Source organism: Podarcis filfolensis (genome assembly GCF_964270895.1).
Source record: "Podarcis filfolensis genome assembly, chromosome: 3".
In the NCBI taxonomy this organism is placed as follows: domain Eukaryota; kingdom Metazoa; phylum Chordata; class Lepidosauria; order Squamata; family Lacertidae; genus Podarcis; species Podarcis filfolensis.
The window spans coordinates 1738946-1763436 of NC_139606.1; the positions used below are offsets into that span (position 1 = coordinate 1738946).

Consider the following 24491-nt stretch of genomic DNA (forward strand, 5'->3'; position numbering starts at 1 on the left):
GGGGCAGGCAGAGGTTACAACCTCCCCTCCCATCACAAAGGCTTACCTCACAAAGTTGTGACAATTGCTACGAGGTAGGTGAAACCCAAATGGCTGGTGCCAATTTGCCAAGTGGAAAAATTCCTACCTGGCCCCAACAACATGGCAGCCAACCTTAGTCCATAGCAAAGTCGATGTCATAGCAACGCATAAAAAGAAAGTGGGTGGCCTGGGAAATCCGGCAAGGAGGTGAAAGGACACACACCCCGGCCACGCCGCAGTTTAAACGGCAAGTGGTCACCCCCCCCCAGCTGTGCCAATTGGTCAGCTGGGGGGCGTGGCACGGCCGGGAGTCACAGTGACGCGGGCAGCATCCCTCCACCCTCCTGGCGGGTCACTGGGAGGTCCCGGGTGCCCTCCTGCAACACCGCCCCCCGGGGAAGGGGAGCGGACTTCTCCAATTAGTTCTTCTGTTTGTGAGGACCAGGTCCAAACTAAATGATCCCCTTGATGCTTCTTCCACCTTCTGGGAAATGAAATTGTCAGCAAGACAGTGGAGGAATTTGTTGGACTTTTCATTCTTGGCAGAGTTTGCATTCCAACAGATATTGGTTAAAGTCTCCCATGACTATTTTATCTTGTAGGGCCATCCAAGATCTCCCGATCTCACAAGATCTTGGACAGCGGGGGGGGGGGCAGTTTTGTCCATATGTTACAAAACTTATTAATAATATTCAAGTATTAAAAGCAGGTTTTTTGGGGGGGTGTCTTCATTCTAGATTGTAACGAAGAAATATCGAAACTATGAGTTTCCAGCAGAAATGACGGGACTTTGGCGATACCTGAAAAATGCTTATGCTCGGGATGAATTCATCAACACTTGTGCTGCGGACAAAGAAATTGAAATAGCTTATGCTGATGTAGCCAAACGGCTCAGCAAATTCTAATCATAATCTATTTCACTGGATGGCTGGAAATAAACTTATCTGTTCCCTCGAGAAAATGCAAGGTAGCAATGCAGAAGAGGAAACATTACTTCTGAAATGTGTACTAATTCGCTGGAACAAATTTTATCATTTATGACCAGTGTTTTGAAATCACCATGTTTGATTAAATAGCCTCCTGCTAACAGTACATTCTATAGCTAGAAATTTCAAAGTTAAGTAGAACATGAATGTAAAGAATTATTTGGGTTTGGGGTATTTCTACCTTTTTTCATGGACCCTTGATGTGTTCTATTTAAAAATACACCGTCAATAGCATTGGAGGGAAAATAGGACTGACAGTAAGAAAGGGGACATTGTCGTGCGGGGAGCATAACTTTAGGGAATGAGAAGCATCATTCGAAGCATGTCCTGCCCTCCTAGAGCAAGGAGACAGTTCTGAGAGAAGTCTCCTGCTAGTGGGGAAACCTGCGCAGGACGCAGATTTGCTCAGCAGAGGCCCCAGCAGTGGGGAAATAGTGAATGCAATAACTTTGTCTACATATATGATTCAAGGATATTTGGAGGAGCAATAGTAATACAAAAACAGCGTAGGTAATATTGAAAAGAAACTCGGATAATACTGAGATGGAATTTAGATATATATATATTGAACGGCTCTTCACAGCTAACTCACAATCTATAGTATCCTTTCGAACATCTCAGCATGTTAAGAAAAAAAGAAGAAGCATGCAACAGAAATCTGATTCCTCATATGAATGGATAAGAAATGGAGTTCATTGTCTATTCCTAAGTCGTCATTTGGTCTAGAAATCCTGAAAACAGCAGTTCGTTTTTTTAAAAAGTTATTCCCCACTGCCAACACTCGGTTGAAGTTTGGCAGGTATATAACTGCTTCCGAGAGTTGGTGGGTTTCTTTGTGCTGACAGAGGGTAACATCCAATTGTAACTTCCCCCTGGGCAGCAGATTCCCCTACATTCTCTCCTACAGCTCCTTGCGTGCTCTTAAAAACTATTGTGGGGGTTGAAGGACCCTCCAGAGCAGATTGGGGGGGACGGGGGTGAGGGGGTGAGAAGCAGGGTTCAGAGGAAGGGAAATTCTGCTGTGTCTGTTGGCATGAAGTTGGACTTCACCTAAACTGATTTTATGAAATGGATTATTCTGTGCTCGATCTAGCCTTTGTATTAAGAGTTCTGCTTGAAGCCAATGGATATTTTGTTCCATAAATTACTTTAAAGCATTTATTTATTTATTTATTTATTTATTTATTCATTCATTCATTCATTCATTTATTTATAAATTTAGGTGTTTTAGCTCATATTTCCTAACATTTTGGAAGGCAAAAGGTTTGGCTCTGAATCATATAGAACAAGTCTGCACAACAATGTGTTGCTGTTCTGCTTTTTTCTCCACTGCAGTTCCTTAAGCTACACCTTTTTAAAAAGAAAGAAAAGAAGGACACCCGGTGCTTGCAAAGAGAAGGCAAATATCACATTTTGCGATCGGGGTTCTTTAGCATTCCCTGGATCTATTTTGCAGAAACTGGGTTTGCATGGTGAGGTCCCAAACCATCCCGAGATGTAAGAATGAAACCAGTATTTCAGGTTAATGGGCTAAAAAAGGCCACAACTTTATTGGCTACAGAATGAGTGGTATTGGCTTAGGCACTGGAAGCAAACCGACTATATCTGACTCCTGCCCGTCTGCAGGGAGTCTCAGAAGGGTTAACCTCCAAGAGGGGGAGCTCTGCTGATGCACATCAACTAGGAACTCCCCCAGGGTCACTGCTAGGGGTCGTGCCATGGCCCAAGCCTCCAATCTGGGGTTCGGACAGAGACCACACCCCTCAGATTCCTTTAACGGAATACCCTTGAATTAGGAGGGGTAGGTGATGGCCACTACCTCCCATCACTTCCAACCAAATACTCCAATGCCTAACCGCCAAACCTTACAAAGTTGTGACGATTTGCTACGAGGTAGGTGAAAAACCAAATGGCTGGTGCCAATTTGCCAAGTGGGAAAAAATCCTACCAGGCCCCTTCAACAGGTGACCAACCGAGATCCATAGTAAGGTCAAGGGATAAGGAGCCTGACCTTAGGGAGGGAGGGTGGGAGAACTGCGCAAGCAGGAAGCAAAAGGGGGTGAGTGCTTGACCGCGGGCGATTTAAATAGCCCAAGCCACGCCCCCAGACCAACCGCATTGGTCGGTCCAAGGGATGATGTGGCCGAGGACCCCAATGGTGCAGAAGCTATCCTGCCTTGTGCGCATGGACCGGGCTTGTGACCAACCTGCAACAACATCTCCCCGGGCACAGGAAATGGTTTTGTTGATAGCCATGCCTTGATTTCCCCCATGAAGCTAGCTGCTGCTATTCATGCAAGAATATATATAGTCTGCCTATTTCCCTGTGATCTTATATTGTTCAAACTCCACTTCTTGTTATTTTTTGCAAATCCAACTATAGCATTTAAGTGGCACTACAGTTTTGGACCAAAACCTCTCATTCTCCTCCTTTCTAGCCTATATCTTCCTCACTTTCAGAGCTTTCTTTCCTGAGAAATACTGAGGCCAATGTGCTTGCACTTTCATTTCCTTGGACACTTTCCCAACTTTGCCCACTAGCTGAAGCTTCTGACCACTTTACTTCCTCGTCTCGGCATAATGCCTGCACCCTTTCCGACACTGCATCAAATTTGTTGAGAGAATGGTAACAACTGTGTGACGCAATCCCACTAATTCAGCTTGCATTGAAGAAGTAAAAATGATTCAGGCATTCAGTTTTTGCAAATTCCAACATGACTAGGCCTGATAGAGATCAAAACATTTGTTATCCTTCAGATTTTGCACTTCTCCAAATTTTGTTGTTGTTTTTTTTAAAGATATTTATTGAAGTTTTCAAAAAATAGAGAAAAAACAAAAAAGAAATTAAAAAAAACAAAAAAACACATAGAATTTACATTCCTTACTTTCAATAACATATTTCCCTGACTTCCCCACACCTCCCCTTCTTGTATTCCAGTTCCAATTTTTAGTTCAGCAAGTTCTTATCCCCAAATTTTACCTTATTATATTCAATTCATTTTAGTTAACCAATTTTAACATAAACCTCAGTCTTTATACATCAGTACTTATTCTTAAAATCTTTTTCTAAGGTCGACCCCAATTCCCTTCCACGAATTCCCCATTTTTATATAAGTAGCAAAACAGAATAAAAAGAAACAAAGTATAGTTGTACAATCTTTGGATTCCCAAAGCCCCACCCCCGCCTTTCCCGGTTTCGAACCCCAACAAATGTCCATCAGTCTATCTGCTGTCAGCCTGGTGACCTCACGTCCGAGGCTCTTAATTCTCTCTCAATTCCTCTCTGCCGGTTTTTTTGATAGTCCTTTGTATTGGACACCAAATCTCGGAGAAGCTCTGTCCCAATAAGGTCCATATTTCTTCCAGCCAGACGTCCATATTTAAAAGTGTAGCCCAAATCTTGTTTCTTACTTCTTTTAAGTCCAAATGCCCCAAAAACTCCAGCTTCCACTTTAGTCAAGTTTGTAATCCATAGGTCTTCAGATCTCCACATGAGGAGATCTCTCCATTCTTCATTCTTCAATTCAAACCAGATTTTCTTCATCCCGTTCTTATTTTCCTTTATATCCATCTTAACAGGCCTCTGGCTCTCCTTAATCATCTGTGGCATTGTAGCTCCTCCTTCCTTTCCCTCCAAATCATCATATATCTCTTTCCCCACTTTCTCAAATTTCTCAGATTTCTTTTCTTGTTCAGCTGCAGAGATTTTTAGTTCAGCTACAAAAACTTTTTGTTCAGATGCAAAGACTTGAGTCAAGTCCCTTCCAGATTCAGTAAGTTTATTTACTGTTTCATTCAATGTTATGACATTTGTAGCCAAAACATTACTTTGTTCTTGTAACTTTCCCAAGAGAAAGAAAACCCTCTCCAGTTCAGTCAGTATTTTTCCACTTGCAGCCATTCTTGTAATGTCCCTGAACCCCCTCTAGAGGAGTTCTCGTTACTTAGTATTCCTTCCAGTTCCAACCCAAAAGTCAAATTAGCTTTTTCTTCTTTGTTTTCAACAATTTATTACCAGATTGTAACAAATATAACCAGCAAAGACAACAGAAACAAAGTTCTCTCTTTTTTTTTCCAGCTTTGACAGCTAGTTTGACAGCTGTCAAAATCTTCTATGTCTCTTCAACAGGCTCTCTCATGGATCGCTCCCGGGTCCTGGGGGGGGGGGTGACAGTTCCGCTCTCAAAGTTAACTCTTATCCTCCAGCAAAATCACTTATACTGCCAAAATGTGAAATTAATTGCTTTTATCCACTAAGGAAGAAGATGTTCTCTCAACCTTAGTTATCTAGTCCTTGCTTTAAAATGTTTACAAGGTGGGGAGACGGACTTCCTCTTTGCGCCTTCCCCGATCGTGCCTAATCCAAAAGAAAAATTTTCCCTCTTATAAGTCCAATTTCCGTATTACTCACGGGTTGTTACTTTTAGTGCAAATGTTCAAAGGAAGAAGTCAGCGCTCTCCGACCATGGCTCTCCGTAGGGGAAGCAGTCGACTCTCAGCACCGCGCCGCTCCCCGTCCCCCGTTCCGAAGCCTTTAAAAAGGCTCCTTCGCGGGTCGGGGGCGCAAATGGTGCCCACCGAGTCACCAGGTCCACAGGCTTCAGCGCCTGTGGTTTCTAAGGGTCCCCGCGTCGCTGCTGCGGCAGGACCCGTCCCCTACTGAGCCGATTCCCTCCGGAACTTGGAGGGAATCCGCCATTAGGCGATGGCGCTAACCCGGAAGTTGCACTTCTCCAAATTTTGAAGTGCACGTTTCAGATTAGAAATAAAGTATCAAAGTTATATAAATATGCATTTAAACATATTAAAGAATAAAATCCATGCATTAATGTGGAAATGGACTGAGCAGTCCAGAAATAGACTGATCTTTCTCTTTTTTAATATAATTTTTATTAACAGGCCAATCAAATCACATTATTTCCAAATCACATTAGTTCCAAATTATACAGCCAGATTTTTAAATTTTGTTGGGGGTACCCATACTTCAAGCTCCGAACGGGGGTCCAAGCATCACTTTTATTGCTGCTTTAATTAGACAGTTCTATCCAGTTCTATCCGGATAGTCTCTTTATTACTTTCTTCATCTTCTTGTTGTTATCGTATATTCCTTTCTTTGCAATCTCTGATAAACTTCACAAGCGGGTTGAAAGCAAACATCTTCTGTGTGGGTTTTACACTCTCCAAAAATCATATCACATAGGGACAGCCGCCATTCCACACCTCCGTAAAGAATTTATCATAGAATCATAGAATCATAGAATCATAGAATCATAGAGTTGGAAGAGACCACAAGGGCCATCGAGTCCAACCCCCTGCGAAGCAGGAAACACCATCAGAGCACTCCTGACATATGGTTGTCAAGCCTCTGCTTAAAGACCTCCAAAGAAGGAGACTCCACCACACTCCTTGGCAGCAAATTCCACTGTCGAACAGCTCCTACTGTCAGGAAGTTCTTCCTAATGTTTAGGTGGAATCTTCTTTCTTGTAGTTTGGATCCATTGCTCCGTGTCCGCTTCTCTGGAGCAGCAGAAAACAACCTTTCTCCCTCCTCTATGTGACATCCTTTTATATATTTGAACATGGCTATCATATCACCCCTTAACCTCCTCTTCTCCAGGCTAAACATGCCCAGCTCCCTTAGCCGTTCCTCATAAGGCATCGTTTCCAGGCCTTTGACCATTTTGGTTGCCCTCCTCTGGACACGTTCCAGTTTGTCAATGTCCTTCTTGAACTGTGGTGCCCAGAACTGGACACAGTACTCCAGGTGAGGTCTGACCAGAGCAGAATACAGTGGCACTATTACTTCCCTTGATCTAGATGCTATACTCCTATTGATGCAGCCCAGAATTGCATTGGCTTTTTTAGCTGCCGCGTCACACTGTTGGCTCATGTCAAGTTTGTGGTCAACCAAGACTCCTAGATCCTTTTCACATGTAGTGCTCTCAAGCCAGGTGTCACCCATCTTGTATTTGTGCCTCTCATTTTTTTTGCCCAAGTGCAATACTTTACATTTCTCCCTGTTAAAATTCATCTTGTTTGTTTTGGCCCAGTTCTCTAATCTGTCAAGGTCGTTTTGAAGTGTGATCCTGTCCTCTGGGGTGTTAGCCACCCCTCCCAGTTTGGTGTCATCTGCAAATTTGATCAGGATGCCCTTGAGTCCATCATCCAAGTCGTTGATAAAGATGTTGAATAAGCCCGGGCCCAAGACAGAACCCTGTGGCACCCCACTAGTCACTCTTCTCCAGGATGAAGAGGAACCATTGATGAGCACCCTTTGGGTTCGGTCAGTCAGCCAGTTACAAATCCACTGAGTGGTAGCATAGTCAAGACCGCATTTTACCAGCTTCTTTACAAGAATATCATGGGGCACCTTGTCAAATGCCTTGCTGAAATCAAGGTAGGCTACATCCACTGCGTTCCCTTCATCTACCAGGCTTGTAATTCTGTCAAAAAACGAGATCAGGTTAGTCTGACATGACTTATTTTTCAGAAATCCATGCTGACTATTGGTGATCACAGCATTCCTTTCTAGGTGCTCACAGACTGTTTGCTTAATGATCTGCTCCAGAATCTTCCCTGGTATTGATGTCAGACTGACTGGGCGGTAATTATTTGGGTCCTCTCTTTTCCCCCTTTTGAAAATAGGGACAACATTTGCCCTCCTCCAGTCTGCCGGGACTTCGCCTGTTCTCCAGGAATTCTCAAAGATGACTGCCAGTGGTTCTGAAATCACATCTGCCAGTTCTTTTAATACTCTTGGATGCAGTTCATCTGGCCCTGGAGACTTGAATACATCTAGACTAGCCAAGTATTCTTGTACTATCTCCTTAGTTATTCTGGGCTGTGTTTCCTCTGCTGAATCATTTGCTCCAAATTCTTCAGGTCGGGCATTGTTTTCTTTATCGGAGAAGACTGAGGCAAAGAAGGCATTGAGGAGTTCAGCCCTTTCTGTGTCCCCTGTTTGCATTTCACCATCTTCTCCTCTGAGTGACCCCACTGTTTCTTTGTTCTTCCTTTTGCTACGAACATACCCATAAAAGCCTTTTTTGTTGCTTTTAACCTCTCTAGCAAGCCTGAGTTCATTCTGTGCTTTAGCTTTTCTGACTTTGTGTCTACACGTGCTGGCTATTTGTTTGAATTCCTCTTTGGTGGTTTCCCCCCTTTTCCATTTTTTGTACACATCCTTTTTAAATCTTAACTCAGTTAAAAGTTCTTTAGATAGCCACCCTGGCTTCTTTAGGCACCTTCCATGTTTCCGTCTCATTGGTATTGCCTGAAGTTGTGCTTTTACTATCTCCCTCTTAACAAACTCCCAGCCATCATGAACTCCCTTTCCTTTTAGTATTACTGTCCATGGGATCTCACCAAGCACTTCCCTAAGTTTTATGAAGTCGGCTTTCTTAAAGTCGAGAAATTGAGTCCTAGTATGCTTGGCTGCTCCTTTCCGCTGTATAGTAAACTTCAGAAGAGCATGATCACTCGCGCCTAATGATCCTTCCACTTCTACCCCACTAACCAGGTCATCAACATTGGTTAGGACCAGATCTAAAATGGCTGTTCCTCTTGTTGCTTCTCCCACTTTCTGGACAATGAAGTTGTCTGCAAGGCCAGTGAGGAATCTGTTTGACCTTATGCTCTTGGCTGAGTTTGACATCCAACAAATATCTGGGTAATTGAAGTCCCCCATTATCCTTGGTCTGTCCATTAATTTTCCCAGGCTTTCCAAGTATAAGCGAGGGCTCTGCCAGGTTTAGATCACATTCCAATCATCATTCACATTCCAATAATCCTGGTCCTCCTCCCCCCGTCTTTCTTAGACAAGCCTGTCTTAGCGAGACGCCATTTAAAACTGCGTCATAAAATTTTCCTCCGTTCTCCGGTGTTTACCAATCGTCTCTTTGATCCATAATTCTCTCCACACAGTTCTTAAAATCCTGCTTGTGATTAATAAAATGCAACGATTCTTCTTTCTGGGATGAAGGGTTATTAATACTCACATAAGGCAAAGAAAAGTTTTTTCCTCCACCCCCCCTTCCGTTTCACTCCAAACATACCAGCCTCTTAATGGTGGTTCATTACTTGATTTATTTGTCCCGCCCGTTGCTCCGGTCCCAGAGATCCATTAATCAGCAGTCTTAACTCCCGAACTTCGCTTGATGTATGTGCTTCAGCTTCTTTCCAATTATATATTTCCAATTATATTTTCGAGCTGAAGCGAACCAGTACGCTGATTGGAGAAAGCGTCAGGAAGAGCCGACTTCACCGAGGGCTTGTGCCAAGTGAGCGGGCACCCCCTTCTTTCGATCCGGGGGTGCATTATGGACACCGCTGGCAAGGCAGTCCCCCCCATCTCCTTGGGGGGTCGGGAAGGCTGCATACTTCCCATAGCAGCCTCTTAATTACCTCGTGTGGGTCAGAGAGATGTTATTGTCAGCCATCTTCCAATGCGCCACCTGGTGGCCCCCGAAATAGACTGATCTTTCTGACCCTGCATAAGATCCCTAACAGTGAATTTATGGAGGAAGCAGGGGAAGCACGTGTTTGTACAAGAAATGCACATTGAGGGTAAAAGGAATGACAAGCGAGCTAATGTGGGTGTATTCTTATTACCAGCATGTGAACCCTGGTCAGTCAGGGATCCCATCCCCACAGAGGCAGCCCTCTGGGCAAAGTCGCCTGCAGACCTGTGTCAGTAATCGACTAAACAACAACAATGTATTTATATACTGCCCTCATAAAACATCAGGGTGATGTACAGGAATATTAAAACACAGGGACTATTGAAAAGCAGTACAGCAGTGAAAGCAGCAATGCATGGGGAGGGGGGCACAACCAACACACCTTGGCATCCAGGGATGGGGCTGGTCCAGCAGTGCACAAGAAGCTTTTCACGCATTTCCATGGGACGCCTGGAAGAAGGCTGTTGCTGGGAAAGGACTTGGATCCTGGTGTCTCCTATCTGTCTCCAGAGCTGGCTGCAAGACTTGTCGTGAGCAGGCACTTTCTGCCAGCACAGTAGCTAAGCCAGCCATAGCTCCAGCCCTGTTACTCCAGCACTGTATATTATAATATACAGGGACGCGAGTGGCACTGCGGTCTAAACCACTGAGCCTCTTGGGCTTGCCAATCAGAAGGCTGGCAGTTTGAATCCCCGCAATGGGATGAGCTCCCGTTGTTCTGTCCTGGCTTCTGCCAACCTAGCAGTTCGAAAGCATGCCAGGGCATGTAGAAAAATAGGTCCTGCTGTGGTGGGAAGGCAAATGGCATTTCTGTGCACTCTGGTTTCTGTCACAGTGCTCCATGTGCCAGAAGTGGTTTAGTCCTGCTGGCCACATGACCCAGAAAGCTGTCTGTGGACAAATGCCGGGTTCCTGGGCCTGAAGCAAGATGAGTGCCGCAACCCCTAGTCGCCTTTGACTGGACGGTTAAGTCCAGGTGTCCTTTACCTTATTTATTTATTTATTTATTTATTTATTTACTTACTTATTTTTATTATTATATATTACATATTTTGTGTGCTTTGAAATGGAATAGGATATGATAACTTAATATTTTCACTTTTTTCCTGCTTCTAGATTAGAGCTAGGGTACTAAAAAGGGGAATAAACAGTTACTTCTGGTGGGGAGCTGGATTTCTTAAGAGTGACCTACTTAATTCAGTAGGCCTCTGAGGCTTGATAAATAATTGGGGAAATCCCTAATGTGTGCTTGCTGTCAACTTCAAATGGACTTCAGTCAGAATTTCTTTCTGTTCCATTCTGAATGTGAAGTGTTGTTGTTGTTTAGTGGTTTAGTCATGTCCGACTCTTCGTGACCCCCTGGACCAGAGCACGCCAGGCACTCCTGTCTTCCACTGCCTCCCGCAGTTTGGTCAAACTCATGTTCTTAGCTGTCCAATCATCTCGTCCTCTGTCGTCCCCTTCTCCTTGTGCCCTCAATCTTGTGTTAATCATGCTGAACATAGTTTATCTACTTTGGCAAAGTGCTTTTTTAAAAAGAACTTAAATGACAAGACAGACAGTATGGATTAGCAATAACTTTGTTCATAAATTTCTCACAAGATGTAAAGAAAGAGGCAGATCAGAAGGAAAAGTAGCCAACAATGTGGATTCAATCATTGATGTTTCAGAAAATGCAGACCAAATGTCTGTAAAAATGTCCATTGTAGTCAAACATTTCTGAGATATTTGTTTCAAAGACACCAGTACTTCACTAAGTACTTCATTCCTATCCGAGATCCACATTGATTTCCCTCTTAATATTAATTTAGAAACTGCTAAAGGCACCTTTTTCTAATAGAGTGCTTGAGCTGTTGACAATCCGGCATATCTGTAAAGCCAAGATGTTACTAGGATTTTTTAATCGGAACCGTAGCAAACACCTCAAGGATTTCCAGAGGTCATAGCAAAAACAACAGATGCCTCTGATGAAGTAGAGACCACAGAGAGCTGGAGGGGGCCCTGAGGATCATCTAGTCCAACCTCCTGCAATGCAGGAATGTGCAGCTGGCCCAAATGGGGATCGAACCTGACACCTTGGCATTATCAGCACCACACACTATCCAACTGAGCTATCACAGACTTATCAGAAACTCCATCGTACACCTGTAAAGTCTTTGAAAACCTGCCAGATCCACTTCTACTTCTGCAAGGTGGCCCCTCTGAATTCTCATTTCCCTGCCCCATTGCGGCCTCCGATGCTCCACCCCACGGGCACAGCTCTCCCCACTGCTCTGTGCCAGTGGCTTTGCAGAGAGAATCTCTGCTGTATCACTGAACAGTCTGAAGTAGACATTGCTTTGCTTTCTTGGATTTATTCGAAAAATGATGAAAGTGTTATAAACTGATGACATATGTAGACATATGCTCTGTCCTCCTAAATTTAATATTGCAAGAAATGATTGAGTATTTGGACTTTAACAAATGCTTAGGATAAGAGATTTATCTAAAAACAGTACAATAACAATGTGTACTGAACATGCACGAAACTGCCTTCAAAATCTGGATTAATAAGACCCCCTTTCAGTACTTGCAAATCAGAATTCTTTTATTAGAATGGGATAGAAGTGAAAATGCTTATAGGGCACTGGCAACTTTTGAAAATGTATTTTCAGGCAAGATATCACAAAAAGGGTTACCATGGAAAATATGTCATGTGGTTCCATCACTAAGGGCCATGAACTCTAGTTATAAAAGAAAGCAGTAGGAAGAATCCAGTTGGAATTTATTTGGCAAAAACTTGTCAGAAATATGCACAAATGCAACGAAGAAGTTGCTAGATGTTAGATCTATTGGAAATGTGATCAAGCATGCACCTCAAAATGGTAGTTTAAAAAATACATGGTTTTAAGTTAACTCAAGTTGTTGGCAATGTATACAAGCATAACTCAGAGATATTGCAGGTTCTGCTCCAGACCACCACAATAAATGTGAATATCGCATTAAAGCCAGTCACACAATTCTTTTGGTTTCCCGGTACATATAAAAGTTATGCAGTCTATTAAGCCCCGCCCTGCCCCGCCCCCGGCTGCAGGGGTGTGAGGGGTGAAGCCCAGGTCCACTCCTGTGGCCAGAGGAGGGGTGGCAGCGGCTGCGGGGCTTCCTTCCCCTGAAGGGGCCTGGCTGCCTGCAGCTGCACCCGCCTCCTCGTGAGGAGCAATATCTGTGAAGCCCAATAAAGCAAAAAGCAATAAACGATGTGTGCCTGCAGAGGCTTTGCACATATTTGGTGGTCATGTAAATATGTAATAGCTTTATGGAAACTTATTGTCATAACTATCAAACGGATTATAGGGGAAATCATGTGTTTTAAACCAGAAGGGGGGGGGGGAGCTCGGACTCTTTTAACGATCTAAAAAGAACATTGGTGTTTAGTAAACAATTTGTTAGTCTGTATTATAACTGGGAAAAATGGAAGAAACCAAATTACCTTCTGTGGAGAATTGGCTTCAAAATGCTTTGCAAACTTTGGAGATAATAAAAGCTACTCATAAAAGACTTTTGGGACACAGACATTGTAACTCACAGGCACATGGGGACCATTCCTGCACTTGGGAAAATAATTAATCAATAAATACTAAATTCCCAAGAAATACTAAATATTGTGTGACAGGTTTTCTAGCTGGAGGAAGAGAGACCGCCTGACAGTCGTTTGAACAAAGGGTCAGAGGCAATTGTGAGTACGCTTTCGGAGGGGTGTGCATTTATTACTGTTGTTTTCAAAAAGATAATTTAGAAACCTCATTTTCCCTCCTATTAAGCACATAAGCACTGGAGTATTTTCTTTATTTGGCACCTGTGGGAACAGCTCTAATGTAGCCTGTCGTGCGATGCCAAGCAGGCTGCCCCAGGTAAATTTCCAACCCTCCTTATTGCCAACACATGTGCAACTTGGGCTACTGTAGAGCATTGTAAAATCTTACTTAGAAACAAAGTACTGCAGACTGACTACCCGTGAGTCAGACCCCATACGGCTGCAGCAGCGCAGCCCCTAAATTGGCCTGACATCAGAAACCGCAGGGTGAGAACAGCAGCTCTGAAGTGATGCTTTTGTCACCAGTCATTTTCTATTTATAACAACAGCATAATCCCATTTTATAAGAACACAATAAAGCACAACAGAAGCAGGCATTGTTCTGCTCAAATCGCTTTTCTCATGCGGGTACATTTAAAGCACTTAGCCTTTGGCCTCTTGTCTCACTGCACACACCCAACACAAGCAATTAAGGGGCAACAATGCACACCCTGTTGTGTCTGAATGCACAAAACCCACTTGAGGAACAATCTTCTACTAAACATTTTTAGAACATACTGAATTGCTGCTTTTGCCTGTGGTGGTCTGCACTCCACCTTTGCAGCCCCTTTGCTAAATTCGCTTGATATTAAGAAAATGGGGGGGGGGCATATTTTGGAGATGACCCCGTTGTCTCTCATGTCCCATTGTCACTGGGGGGAGAGGATGAGTGGCTATAGTATTTCTTAATTATTGTACAGTGTGTGCCTCTGATAAATAGTTTTAACGGCTTTAAGCTGGACTGTACGAGGAGGTGTCCCAAGAGATGCCATTCAAACCAGAAAAGAGAACCTTGAAGCCCAGCATGTTTGCTTCTGTGATAATTTCTTGTAGGCCCAGTATTTATTTGGGTGTAAGAAATGTCCCTTTCAGTTAAGCATAGGGTTCTCTGCTTTTGTACGCTACACATTTGAGCAAAAAGGTAATTTGCTGACATTTCAACTACTCGGAAGAAAAGTTCAAATTAATCAAAATGCAGTCTGAAAAGATAGTATTTATTTCATTGCTGCATCATAAAGATAAACAAAATAAGACGGGCATCTTTTGATTTGACCAGGAGCTCCTTGCATGGGTGGTCACTGCGCTTCGGCCTCCAAAGTCCAGCTCTGGGGTGCAATAGTAGAGCTTCACCAGGTGGTAATATGACATCCCTTCAGGAACTGGACAGTGCAGCTTTGAAACTTGCCTCAGAAGTGGGTAGATGTTCAGTTTAGAGCAGCATGTAAATAGTGAAACATTGAAATTGCAACCTACATTCAATGCTGTGCTTTTCAGGGAAACGCATATGAATAAGGAAACAATAATTTATTCATTTTATCTGTGTGCCCATGATATAATACAAGTTCAAGCAGCCACAAGCCTAACTAGATTGTTTAATGCCAAGTGGGTTTTGCTCCTATTAGGCAATTCTGTCTTGTCAGAACAGTAAAGTCTTTGATTTTTAAGTGATGCAGAGTTGTCTTTAAAATTAATACTACATATTTGTATTTTTGAACTCAGTGTAAGCGTATGACAATGGCAAATAGTCCAATAATAAAACAATACTAAGATTTTTATTTTAAGACTTGTCACTTTGTAAGTAAATCTGTTCTTTTGAAGAGCTTTGAATTTTAAAAAGGAGGCAATATTTTTAAAGTATTAATATTTACAGACGTTTGAAAGACACAACAGAACTTTCCAAAGTTGAGATATTTTATAACACTTCTCTTGTTCTTGAATAGCACCTGCTGATTTTAATAAAAAGGGGTTTATTTTCTCATATTAACTAAACAACTGTCTTATTTAAGCTATTTTTTAAAGTCACATGTAGCTTTCTTGTTCATTAAACCAGAGTAAAAAATGCCGTTCTGCTTTTGTGACAACGTTCATACGCCATGAAGAGGAAGACTTTTTTGGGGGGAGGTTGCAGAAACTGCATTTTAGGAATGGCTGTAGGAGGAGGAGCATTGTTTAAACAAACAAACAAACAAACAAACAAACAGCATCTTTCTTTAACTCAGTTTCTCCATTCACCATAACTGGTAATGGATTTTGCAGCATCTGGTGGGCTGCAAGTTTATTCCAAAATGAGGGTCTGTTGTAACCAAAGGAAGGAATAGTGGCCTATTGACTGCTAATCATTAGAGAGTAGTAATAAAGCAATTGTCTTAAAGGAAGTATTATTATTTTTAAGACAGCACGGTAGACACTTTCCTAGTAAGTCTACCGTGAAAAGCTATTTCCTTTTTATCCTGCAGTCTCTTTCTTTTCAGATAACTTTGACCTAGCTTTAAGAAAAATGATTGTAGTTTGGAGTTCTTATCAGCAAATCTTTAAAAAGGGTACACTAAACTGAAGAAGTCAGGAGTTAGATCATGCAGACTATTAAAACAGACCATTCTGCCATTACAGCACCAGAGTTGTCATCTGCTTAGTGGACTTTGTCCTGTGTGCTCCTGGGAAAGAGTTATCCTAGTTCTACCAATCTTCTACAGCCACTTGGAAATTTGAGGTGGTTTCATGAGGCTTAATTATGGCCTCCGTGCAGTTCCATTTGACTACAAAGTAAAATATTGTGCTTCTACCTTGTGGCTTTCAGTCATCTGAATCCATCCTTGAAATGCAAATGGGATAGGAAGGGGCATACAATGTATAGTTCATACTGACTTAAAGACAAAATATGACATCTCAGTATCAGAAGTATATTGGAACCAAAGTTCTGGGCATAATCCATCCTTCATATTTTGTGCATGCCTTTACCAGCAGATGCCTTTAATTGCTAGCTACTTCTGCAGGCTTTTTAAAAAAGTAGCCAGGGAACTTTGGAGTCCCTTTGGCATACGATGAATCAAAGGGGCCCAGCACTGTTATGACACTTCTTGGCAGGGAACTTAGTTCTGGGAAGAACAGAGTCCTACCTCCCTTTAGATAAGCACAGAAATCTTAAGCAGATGCTTGAGAGAGAGAAATGGATGCTCTGGGCCATGGAAGCTGCAAGAGGCTGAGCCTACACTTCTTCCCAAAAGTTACATTTTGCACTTGATGCTTAGTGTTAATGAAATAATAAAGTCCACTTCTTCTATCGCTACTTTCCAACTTCTAGACTCCTGAATGTGTCTGCCTATTCACATCAGTCAGGGTTTGACTTCACCCACAGAGGTGCACTCCATTGTCACAAGAACAGCATGACATTAGTATGTGAGTCGGAAAAGTAGACTTGCAGGAAGGCATAAGCCTTTCTGAGGAACTGGTGGTCCAAAGAGTAGGCCACACCCTGAGCTGCTGCTTTTTTCTCTTTCTCTTTTTGCCTAGAAAAACTTATTTCATATGGAATCACATATATTTATTTGTTTCATTAAGTTTCTTTAAAACTTGTGCTACCTATTTGTCATTGCAGCAGGGTGGGGTACATATGGATATTAGAATACAACACAAAGAAAGTAAAAATGTATATAACCTAACATAGCTAAAAACCCTGACAGGCTCAGCCATTGAAGTTCAGTAAATTCCTCAGCAAACATATGTGTCTTCAACTGGCACTGAAAGCTCCTAAGGGTGCTCAGAGATCCTCATAGATATGGAGGAACAAAAAAACAAATTTTCTTCCAGTAGCACCTTAAAGACCAACTAAGTTAGTTCTTGGTATGAGCTTTCGTGTGCATGCACACTTCTTCAGATACCTTCAGATGCACACGAAAGCTCATACCAAGAACTAACTTAGTTGGTCTTTAAGGTGCTACTGGAAGAAAATTTGTTTTTTTGTTTTGACTATGGCAGACCAACACGGCTACCTATCTGTAAATAGATATGGAGGGTAAGGCCTGTTTGGGCACATCCAGAAAAGTGCAGATGGAGAAGCTGGGCCACCAAGCGGCTGCCCATTTCACACAAGGCTACCATTCTGCAGGAGCTACTTGAGGTGAACCAGTAATCTGACCCTTCTCTGAAGCCCACCCAACACTTTCAGAGATGAGGCTGGAGAATGGGACTTTCCAGTAGGAGCCCTCTGGCTTGTCCAGGACATTGGCCAAGCACCGAGCTTTTTGACACTTTTTGCAAGCCTTTCTCCCATACTGACTTTTGTATACTTCAATTGGTCCTCACAATGTTTTATTACTCTTCTTTTTAATATTTGTTTTAAACTTATACTGTAGGCTGCTCTGAGAATCCTAACAGATGAAGGAGCAGGGTCTAAAATTATATAAATACAACAAACAGATAATCTGCCAAATCCCTTTAAAGCCCGGATTCAGCCAGGACAGCCTTTCCCCAAGCCCTTTCTTTAAGGAAAAGACCACCATCCAACTGCAATATTGCCAAACTCCAGTCCTGTTTGTTACAATTCCTTCAGATTGCATTTTTCATAGAAGCTTTACTTGGTTTGCAGCCCCACTGCTTTTACGCTTTCAGTTTCTCTTTGGGCACTGTATAATATTTGCTCCTACATCCTCATGAACAGAGATCACAGTGGGCAAGTTCAACACTGTGCAATACTTACAGCAACTGAGTTTGAAAAGACTGCAGCCTTGGCTTTTCATTTTCTGGGGATGTCTTCCAGGACTGCTTCCATTCATGGAACACTTCAGAACCTACTGTCACCATGCCTACATTTAGCTTTTATTTCCTCCAGTTTGCAGGGGAGGCGGGGTCCTCATCTTAGTTAAGACACTGTTAATTTTGGCATGTGAGAGTGCAGAGCTGTCATCCTGCAAAGGGGAGCATAATTCAGAAGGAAAGTTGCATGTACATCACTTTTCCAAGTGTTAAGAAGTCCTAGAGAGAGTGCTAAGGGAATCAGCTTCCGCTGAATGAAAGAACATGGAAGTTGGGGCTGGCTCCAGGATTGCATGAGTCTTTGGGCATGCCATCTCCCCATGCCTGTTCCTTTCTCCACCATGCCATGGGCAATGGGTGACTCCAGGCCCTCTCTCTCATCTGCAACCCATTTGTCCTATGACAGTGGTGCTACCAGTGGAGGAGGAAGGTGGCAGCATGGACACAGGGCTAAGTTACCAGCATGTGACCAATCATGCCTCCTGTTGCTTTATTTATAAATACACAAGCAGATAATACATGGAGGAGTTAAAGAGATATCAGATCATCAGAGGGAGGTGCTGGACTGCCTGCCTCTGTCTCTATTGCAAACTACTTTTTTTTCACACACACAAAGCTGTCCTCTGCCCTTTGCTGTGTGTGATCTTCCCCAAGCTCTGCCTCCTTCAATACCCTCAAGAAAGATATCTAGGAGGAATCAGGAGGACATCTCCTAACAATTACCTTTCCTCGGACAACCATTCTTAGCTGCTAATCCGCCATCTGCCCCATGAATGGTGCTGGAAGCCACAACGTTCTTCAGCGGTACAAATGACCGTGATGTCAGTCTGGAACAGCTTTCATATTTGTCGCCTTTGGGTTCACATCTTTACAAACAAAGTTGAAGCTACAACGCCAGTTGCAACCACTGAATTATTCTGGAAGAGTAGAGGAGGATATGCTGGGATGGGAAGAGAAGGATTTGTGGCAATATTGCAGTGTTACACACTTGCTGTTTCCACCACTTGCTGTCAGTTAGGTCTTTCTGTTAGTTACCTTTACCATTATGGATACATTTTAAGATTCAGACTTCCAAAATACATAACTTTAAATCATTAACATCCTTCATAGCCTATGATTTGCTAGTTCCATATGTAGCCTTTTGGCTCATTCATCTGGCTCAGATTCAAGGCTTGTCCTGCCTTCGGTTTAGGGTTTTCCTTCTTTGATGAGAAAGAGAGAGAGAGAGAGAGAGAGAAATTCACAACAGTTTATAACTCTGAGTTGAAACTGGTGTGTTATTTAGGATAACAGTGACAACCCAGTCTCCACTTCAAATCACATATAGTGATTCCTCAGGAATACCCATGGCTCATCTTGGATCAAGGGCAGAACTTTGAACCTTTTGGGAAGATTTCTGCCTGTGACTCTCTCTCTCTCTCTCTCTCTCTCTCTCTCTCTCTCTCTCTCTCTCTCACACACACACACACACACACACACACACACAAATACACTCTCACACATACCAAACTTGGCACCTTTTTGTTGTCACCTTGGCTTTGAGGGCATCAGCCATTGTGTGTGTCGGCTTTGAGGTAAACTAAACTACACAATGGCAACAGTAGCCAAATTCAAGTCTGAAGGCTGCTTTAAATACAAACTTCAGCCTGTGGAGAACCCCAGGCTGTGTCCATCTCTGTCCTGACATGTCACTTTCATATGACTATTCCCCCTCTTTCCCCTCCTCCCTTTCCTTCGATGACCTCTGTCCTCTAACTGCCCCCCTTAAGCTTTTCAGTACGTTTGTGTAGAGTCAGCTGTCTTAAATTTGAGTCTCTTTTGTGATTTACCAGGGTTGCTGATGTGCACCCAGGTGATTTAGTGCTGCAAAAATACCCAGGAATGCGAGGCAAGGCAATCTCCGCATTATTAATAACAATAATAATAAAACTAAATGTCCCCTCTCAGAGCTTTCAGTGGACATGCCACTCAATTTAGCATTTTAACAGTGGCATGTGGCCTCTACATGGCACCTGATTAGAGCTGATGGATTTGAGCAGGCAAAGAAAAGGTTATTTGTCAAGCCTTCCATGGCAACTGTGTGCTGTTTGGAAAGCTCCAGGTCAGAGCAGCTCCAGCTGCATTCCTGCCCATGACACGGAACGAGACTGAACTTTGTCACATTATTAAGCTGTCAGCGGGGCCAGGGTGTCAGCCAGATTTCTGGTGGGAACTCCATGCATATGCTGAGGGACCTGGAGCAGAATTATATCAACACTATTGTAGAACAGACAGAAATGAACTGCGCCATAATTGCCACCTTAAAATCTCCACCAGGAAGACGAGTGGAAATATCCGATAAACACCAATGTTAGGCATCTACCAGGATGTTTATCGACAAGGCAATGCAGCCATGGACAAGAGTTTCAAAGGGAAAACAGCACTTCCTGGGGGACTTCACTTCCTGGGCTGGCCATTCCGAGTGAGGCAACCAAGCGTCCTATTTTATCACTTTCGAATAAGAATTTACATTTGTGCAGAGATATAAAACATTAAGCAAGGTTTTGAAAGAAGTTCATAGAATGATTCATGGAATGACTCATAGCTATGCGAAAGCCAATAGAGGAACATTTTTATCCCTCTGTCCTAATGCTAGAATTTGTAGACGTCCAATAAGGCTGAATGTTGGAAGATTCAGGATAGATACAAGAAATAACTTCTTCACACAGCTCATTGCTAAACTAGGGCACTCCCTCCCTCCCTCCCTCCCTCCCACAGGAAGCATCAGTGGCCACTAATCTAGATGGCTTTGAAAGAGTTTTCGACAAATTCGTGGAGGAGGAGGAGGAGAGGACTATTGATGGTTAGTAGCTACAATAGCTCTGTTCCACTGCCACTCCCAGAGCAGGATGACCCTGAACACCAGGGAGTTGCCGGGAATTGCGGTGGGCAAAGCGCTGCTGGGCTGATTTCCTGCTTGCAGGCTTCCTGCTGGCATCTGGTTGGCCACTGTGAGAACAGGATGCTGGATGGGCCTGATCCAGCATTCTCTTCTTATTGAGTTAGCAGAAAGGCCTGATTCTGGGGGCCCTCAGCTATGCCAGCCTAGAGCCCCTCCGCCCACACCTGAGCCAGCCAAACAGTTCTGTGGCACAACAGGGCACTGGGGATGTGTGTGCTGGGCTAAGGTCCATAGAGGAATGAGAGCAAGAGGGCAGTCTCCATGGGGCAGGACCTCCTGCAGTCCAGGGCCTTGGCCAATGCTCCAGCAGGCTGCGCAATGACACTGGGCCCAAGGGGCAGATGCTGTTTTCTGCCGTGTCCACAGCTCTGCTCATGCCACTTGGCAACCACTTTCACAAAGGGATAAATCCATGATTAATATCACATTTCTCTATCTAAGGGCTAGACACATTTGTCTAAACTATTAAGGAAAGAAATAAAAATATAACGAATTTCAGTAACCAGTATATATGGGGAGGAACGTAAACATAGTCTGGCTGTCTCTATGGCCTTTGATCACATTTGCTACATTCTTATTTGTCTTATACAGGACTATGCACCGATTTGCAACAAGGGATTCCCACACATCTTTCATCCTCTTTTGTTCTTAGGGATATAATATCCTAAAAATCTATCCAATAAAACAATGTTAAGTATCGAGATAAATCCAAATTTTAAAGCATCTTTTGAATTCACTGAATAGGAGAAACACCCTGAAACTACTGTGCTGTTCATAATATTGAAGCATTGTAATTTTTATTATCTATCTTGTATCCCAGATGCATTGCTAATGATATTATTCAGGAATCTAAATGTATCCAAATGAAGCCATTCTCCTTATCTCTCACACTCATGTCTTGTGAAGGGCACAACAAATGCAAAATGAAAGTATAGAAATTATAGTTTGCTTTCTTGTATTTATGCTTTGCTCACTGGGTGACCCCTTGTATAAGATCTAGTTCTCTGCTCATTCTACAGGTTCTACACAATGAATGACTACTACTATAAAAAATTCAAAAAGAGGGAAAGTCTTGGTCTATAATAATAAAAAATTAAAAATGGAAACCCACAATTCTGCATCTGGTGAGAGTTTGGGAAATGAATTTGGAAGGAGGCAACAGACATTAAAATGGACTGCAGCAAGAAGGATAACACTAGCTAACTACTAATCTCTGGAAAAAGAAGGGATGACTATAACCCAAGCCTGCCTCCATTCTTAGGCAAAACATGCAGATTCGCTGACAGGTAGAAAAAAGGAATATAGAGAAACTTGGTAGTCTCTTGTGATAGCAAAGGTGGAAAATAATTTTATGGTAGTGTGTTAAGAGAAGCCAAATTGGGTAGCTTTGCCTAGCAGTTGGAAGGTATGTTTCACTAGAGAAGAAAATCACATCTTCAGCGGGTGTCAAATCCACCTCCTTTGCTTTGTATTCCAAACTGAACAGAAGTGGTATCCTATACAAAGACATTCACAACAACCTGCCCTGATTCTACCGTGATTTTGCTTCCTTTTCCACTATGAACTAAGTTCAGTGCTGGGGAAGGAGGAGGTGAGCAGAGATCAAGTGTTTAGGACAGGGAATGTGTTATTTTTCGATCAGGAACAAAATAAACAGAAATAGTTCTTTACAGTGATGGTACATCAGCTTTCCAGAGATTAGACTTTAGAGGCTGCACTTAAAGCAGATGCAGCAGATGTTCAGAGTCTGATGCTGCTGCGTTTAGGATCAGGTAGGAATTCCCCCAGGCCAGACTGGCTACAGGCTGATGACCGGGATGGTGATGGGCGGAGACCCTGGGGCACTTGCTGCCCATTGAATTGCTTCAGTTTTTCTCTGCTTATGGCACAATGTTGATTGGTGGCAGGAGGAGGCACAGGTATGCTTTCACCTTTGATGATGGTAGGGCTGGACCTAAATAGTATTTTGGATAGATTTAAAAGCCAGCTAAGTGCTTAAGTGACAACATCTATCCTCTAAAATAGGCTTGGTGTGAGGATTTTCCTTCTGTTCCATCTTTTCTGTATCATTTCTTCATTTCATACATTACTGGCGCAGTGCAGGATGCACCCACAGGGAGGGAGGGCTCAAACGCAAGCTGCTTTCCACCCCTCTATCCTCCCTGCCCATGTGGAGAACATGGCAGTGGTTTTATATTGTCTAAGGCTGACTCAGTGGAAGACGCCCTTTTGTCATCAACACTGGAAGCAGAATTTTGCTTTCACGGTAAAAGCCAAACAATCTTTAAAAGGCATAGGAGGAAAATCCGGGTTACAGATGTTGAACAACATTTTACAACCTCTTGTAGCACTGCTGAAGTGAAGCCACAAACCCCTGGTGTCGCACGCAGACTTCTTTAGGAGAGGTCGTGGCTAACGGGGCTCCTTTGGATTTCCAATTGTTCAGTCCCAATTCACTGGCTACTGTTCTCTGCACTGAATTGTATTAGTTAGGTATCAATAAACAGCTGCAAAGTCAAATTAGTACTGTTTACTGTCAAATTAACATGGAAAGTGATATGTTGTGCTTTGTGTTTATAGCTTCTGCACAGGCTGCTCCAGCAACAAAGTGACTAAATGAGAATGGACAACTTCCAGTGCTAGATGCTCTTTGAGATCAAACAGAAGGCAAATGTTGTTTGTCTTATAAAATAAACAGTATCTTTTCAGGTTCATGTGCTCAGAATAACAGCTATTATATTTCGCCAGCTGTTTTTTATTTTCCAACTAATTGTATGTCTCGTTCTCCAGTCGACTTCCAGACCATTGTTTCCATTCTACTGCTGATTCAGGGAAAGAGAGAAGGAATGCATGCCTATGGATGTAGAGGTACCACTGGGGGCGGGGAATAGAGAGGCGCACACTCATCTGTCTGCGGTATGCTGAGGGGCTGAGGACATACCCTGGCTTTTCAACTCTGTCTCGGGGGGGGGGTGTTAATTTTTGGAAGAAATTGTCTATGGTTAGATTTCCAGTGCCTGCTTGGTGTCAGGGACTGGCTGGATGACTAAGATTGGGGGGGGGAGAGACGCCCACCCAAGAATCCCCCAGGGATGACACATAGGAAGAAGACTTCGACCCAGGACAGCGGTGGTGGGACACTGACGATTGGTCTGTAGAAGAGGCAAGCTGGGAGGTGATTGAAGCAGAAGGTTTGCGTGAATGTGGGGAGTCAGAAGAAGAAAACTAATTTGAATTCAGAAGGACCCATTCTACCTCTCTCCTAACTGGGCTATCAAGACTCCCATTGCTGCTGCTTCAACAAACGCAAACTATTCAGCCAAAACAATGTCCTAGACACCAATATGTCATCAGCGACACCTAAATAATGTTGGAAGTGTCAGAGTGCAACACAACTCACATTGCAGCTGCTGTATCTGCATGAGGAAGGGTGGTGGTGGAGAGAGGAACCTCCACATTTCCTAGACTGTCTTTCTTCTGCTGACATGTTGATCTTCCTTCAGGTTAGACTGATATTCAGGTTGCTGACCCATGTCCTGTTCCCCTTCCTCCTCCTTCTCCAGGCTTCCCCAGTGAGAGCAGATATACTTGGAGCTCTTCCTCTTCAGAGGCAAGAGCAAGAGCAGCTAACTGCATCTCCACCTTAGCCAGATAGAACTATATCTTCTATCCTACCGGAATATGTGATATTAAAGCATCTCCATAGCTCTCTGGTGTTC

General features: G+C 43.2%; 1 protein-coding gene across 3 annotated transcripts in view; it reads left to right on the forward strand.

The window, feature by feature from the left end:
* The window catches only part of CLIC5 (chloride intracellular channel 5), a 58558-nt gene extending 56392 nt beyond the window's left edge, over nucleotides 1–2166 (forward strand). For all 3 annotated transcript variants that reach the window (XM_083606686.1, XM_083606687.1, XM_083606688.1), the window contains exon 6: nucleotides 759–2166. In XM_083606686.1, coding sequence (XP_083462812.1) covers nucleotides 759–926 — 168 coding nt within the window. In that variant the 3' untranslated portion in view covers nucleotides 927–2166. The remainder of the gene's footprint in view (nucleotides 1–758) is intronic.
* The last annotated feature ends 22325 nt before the right edge of the window (nucleotides 2167–24491 follow it).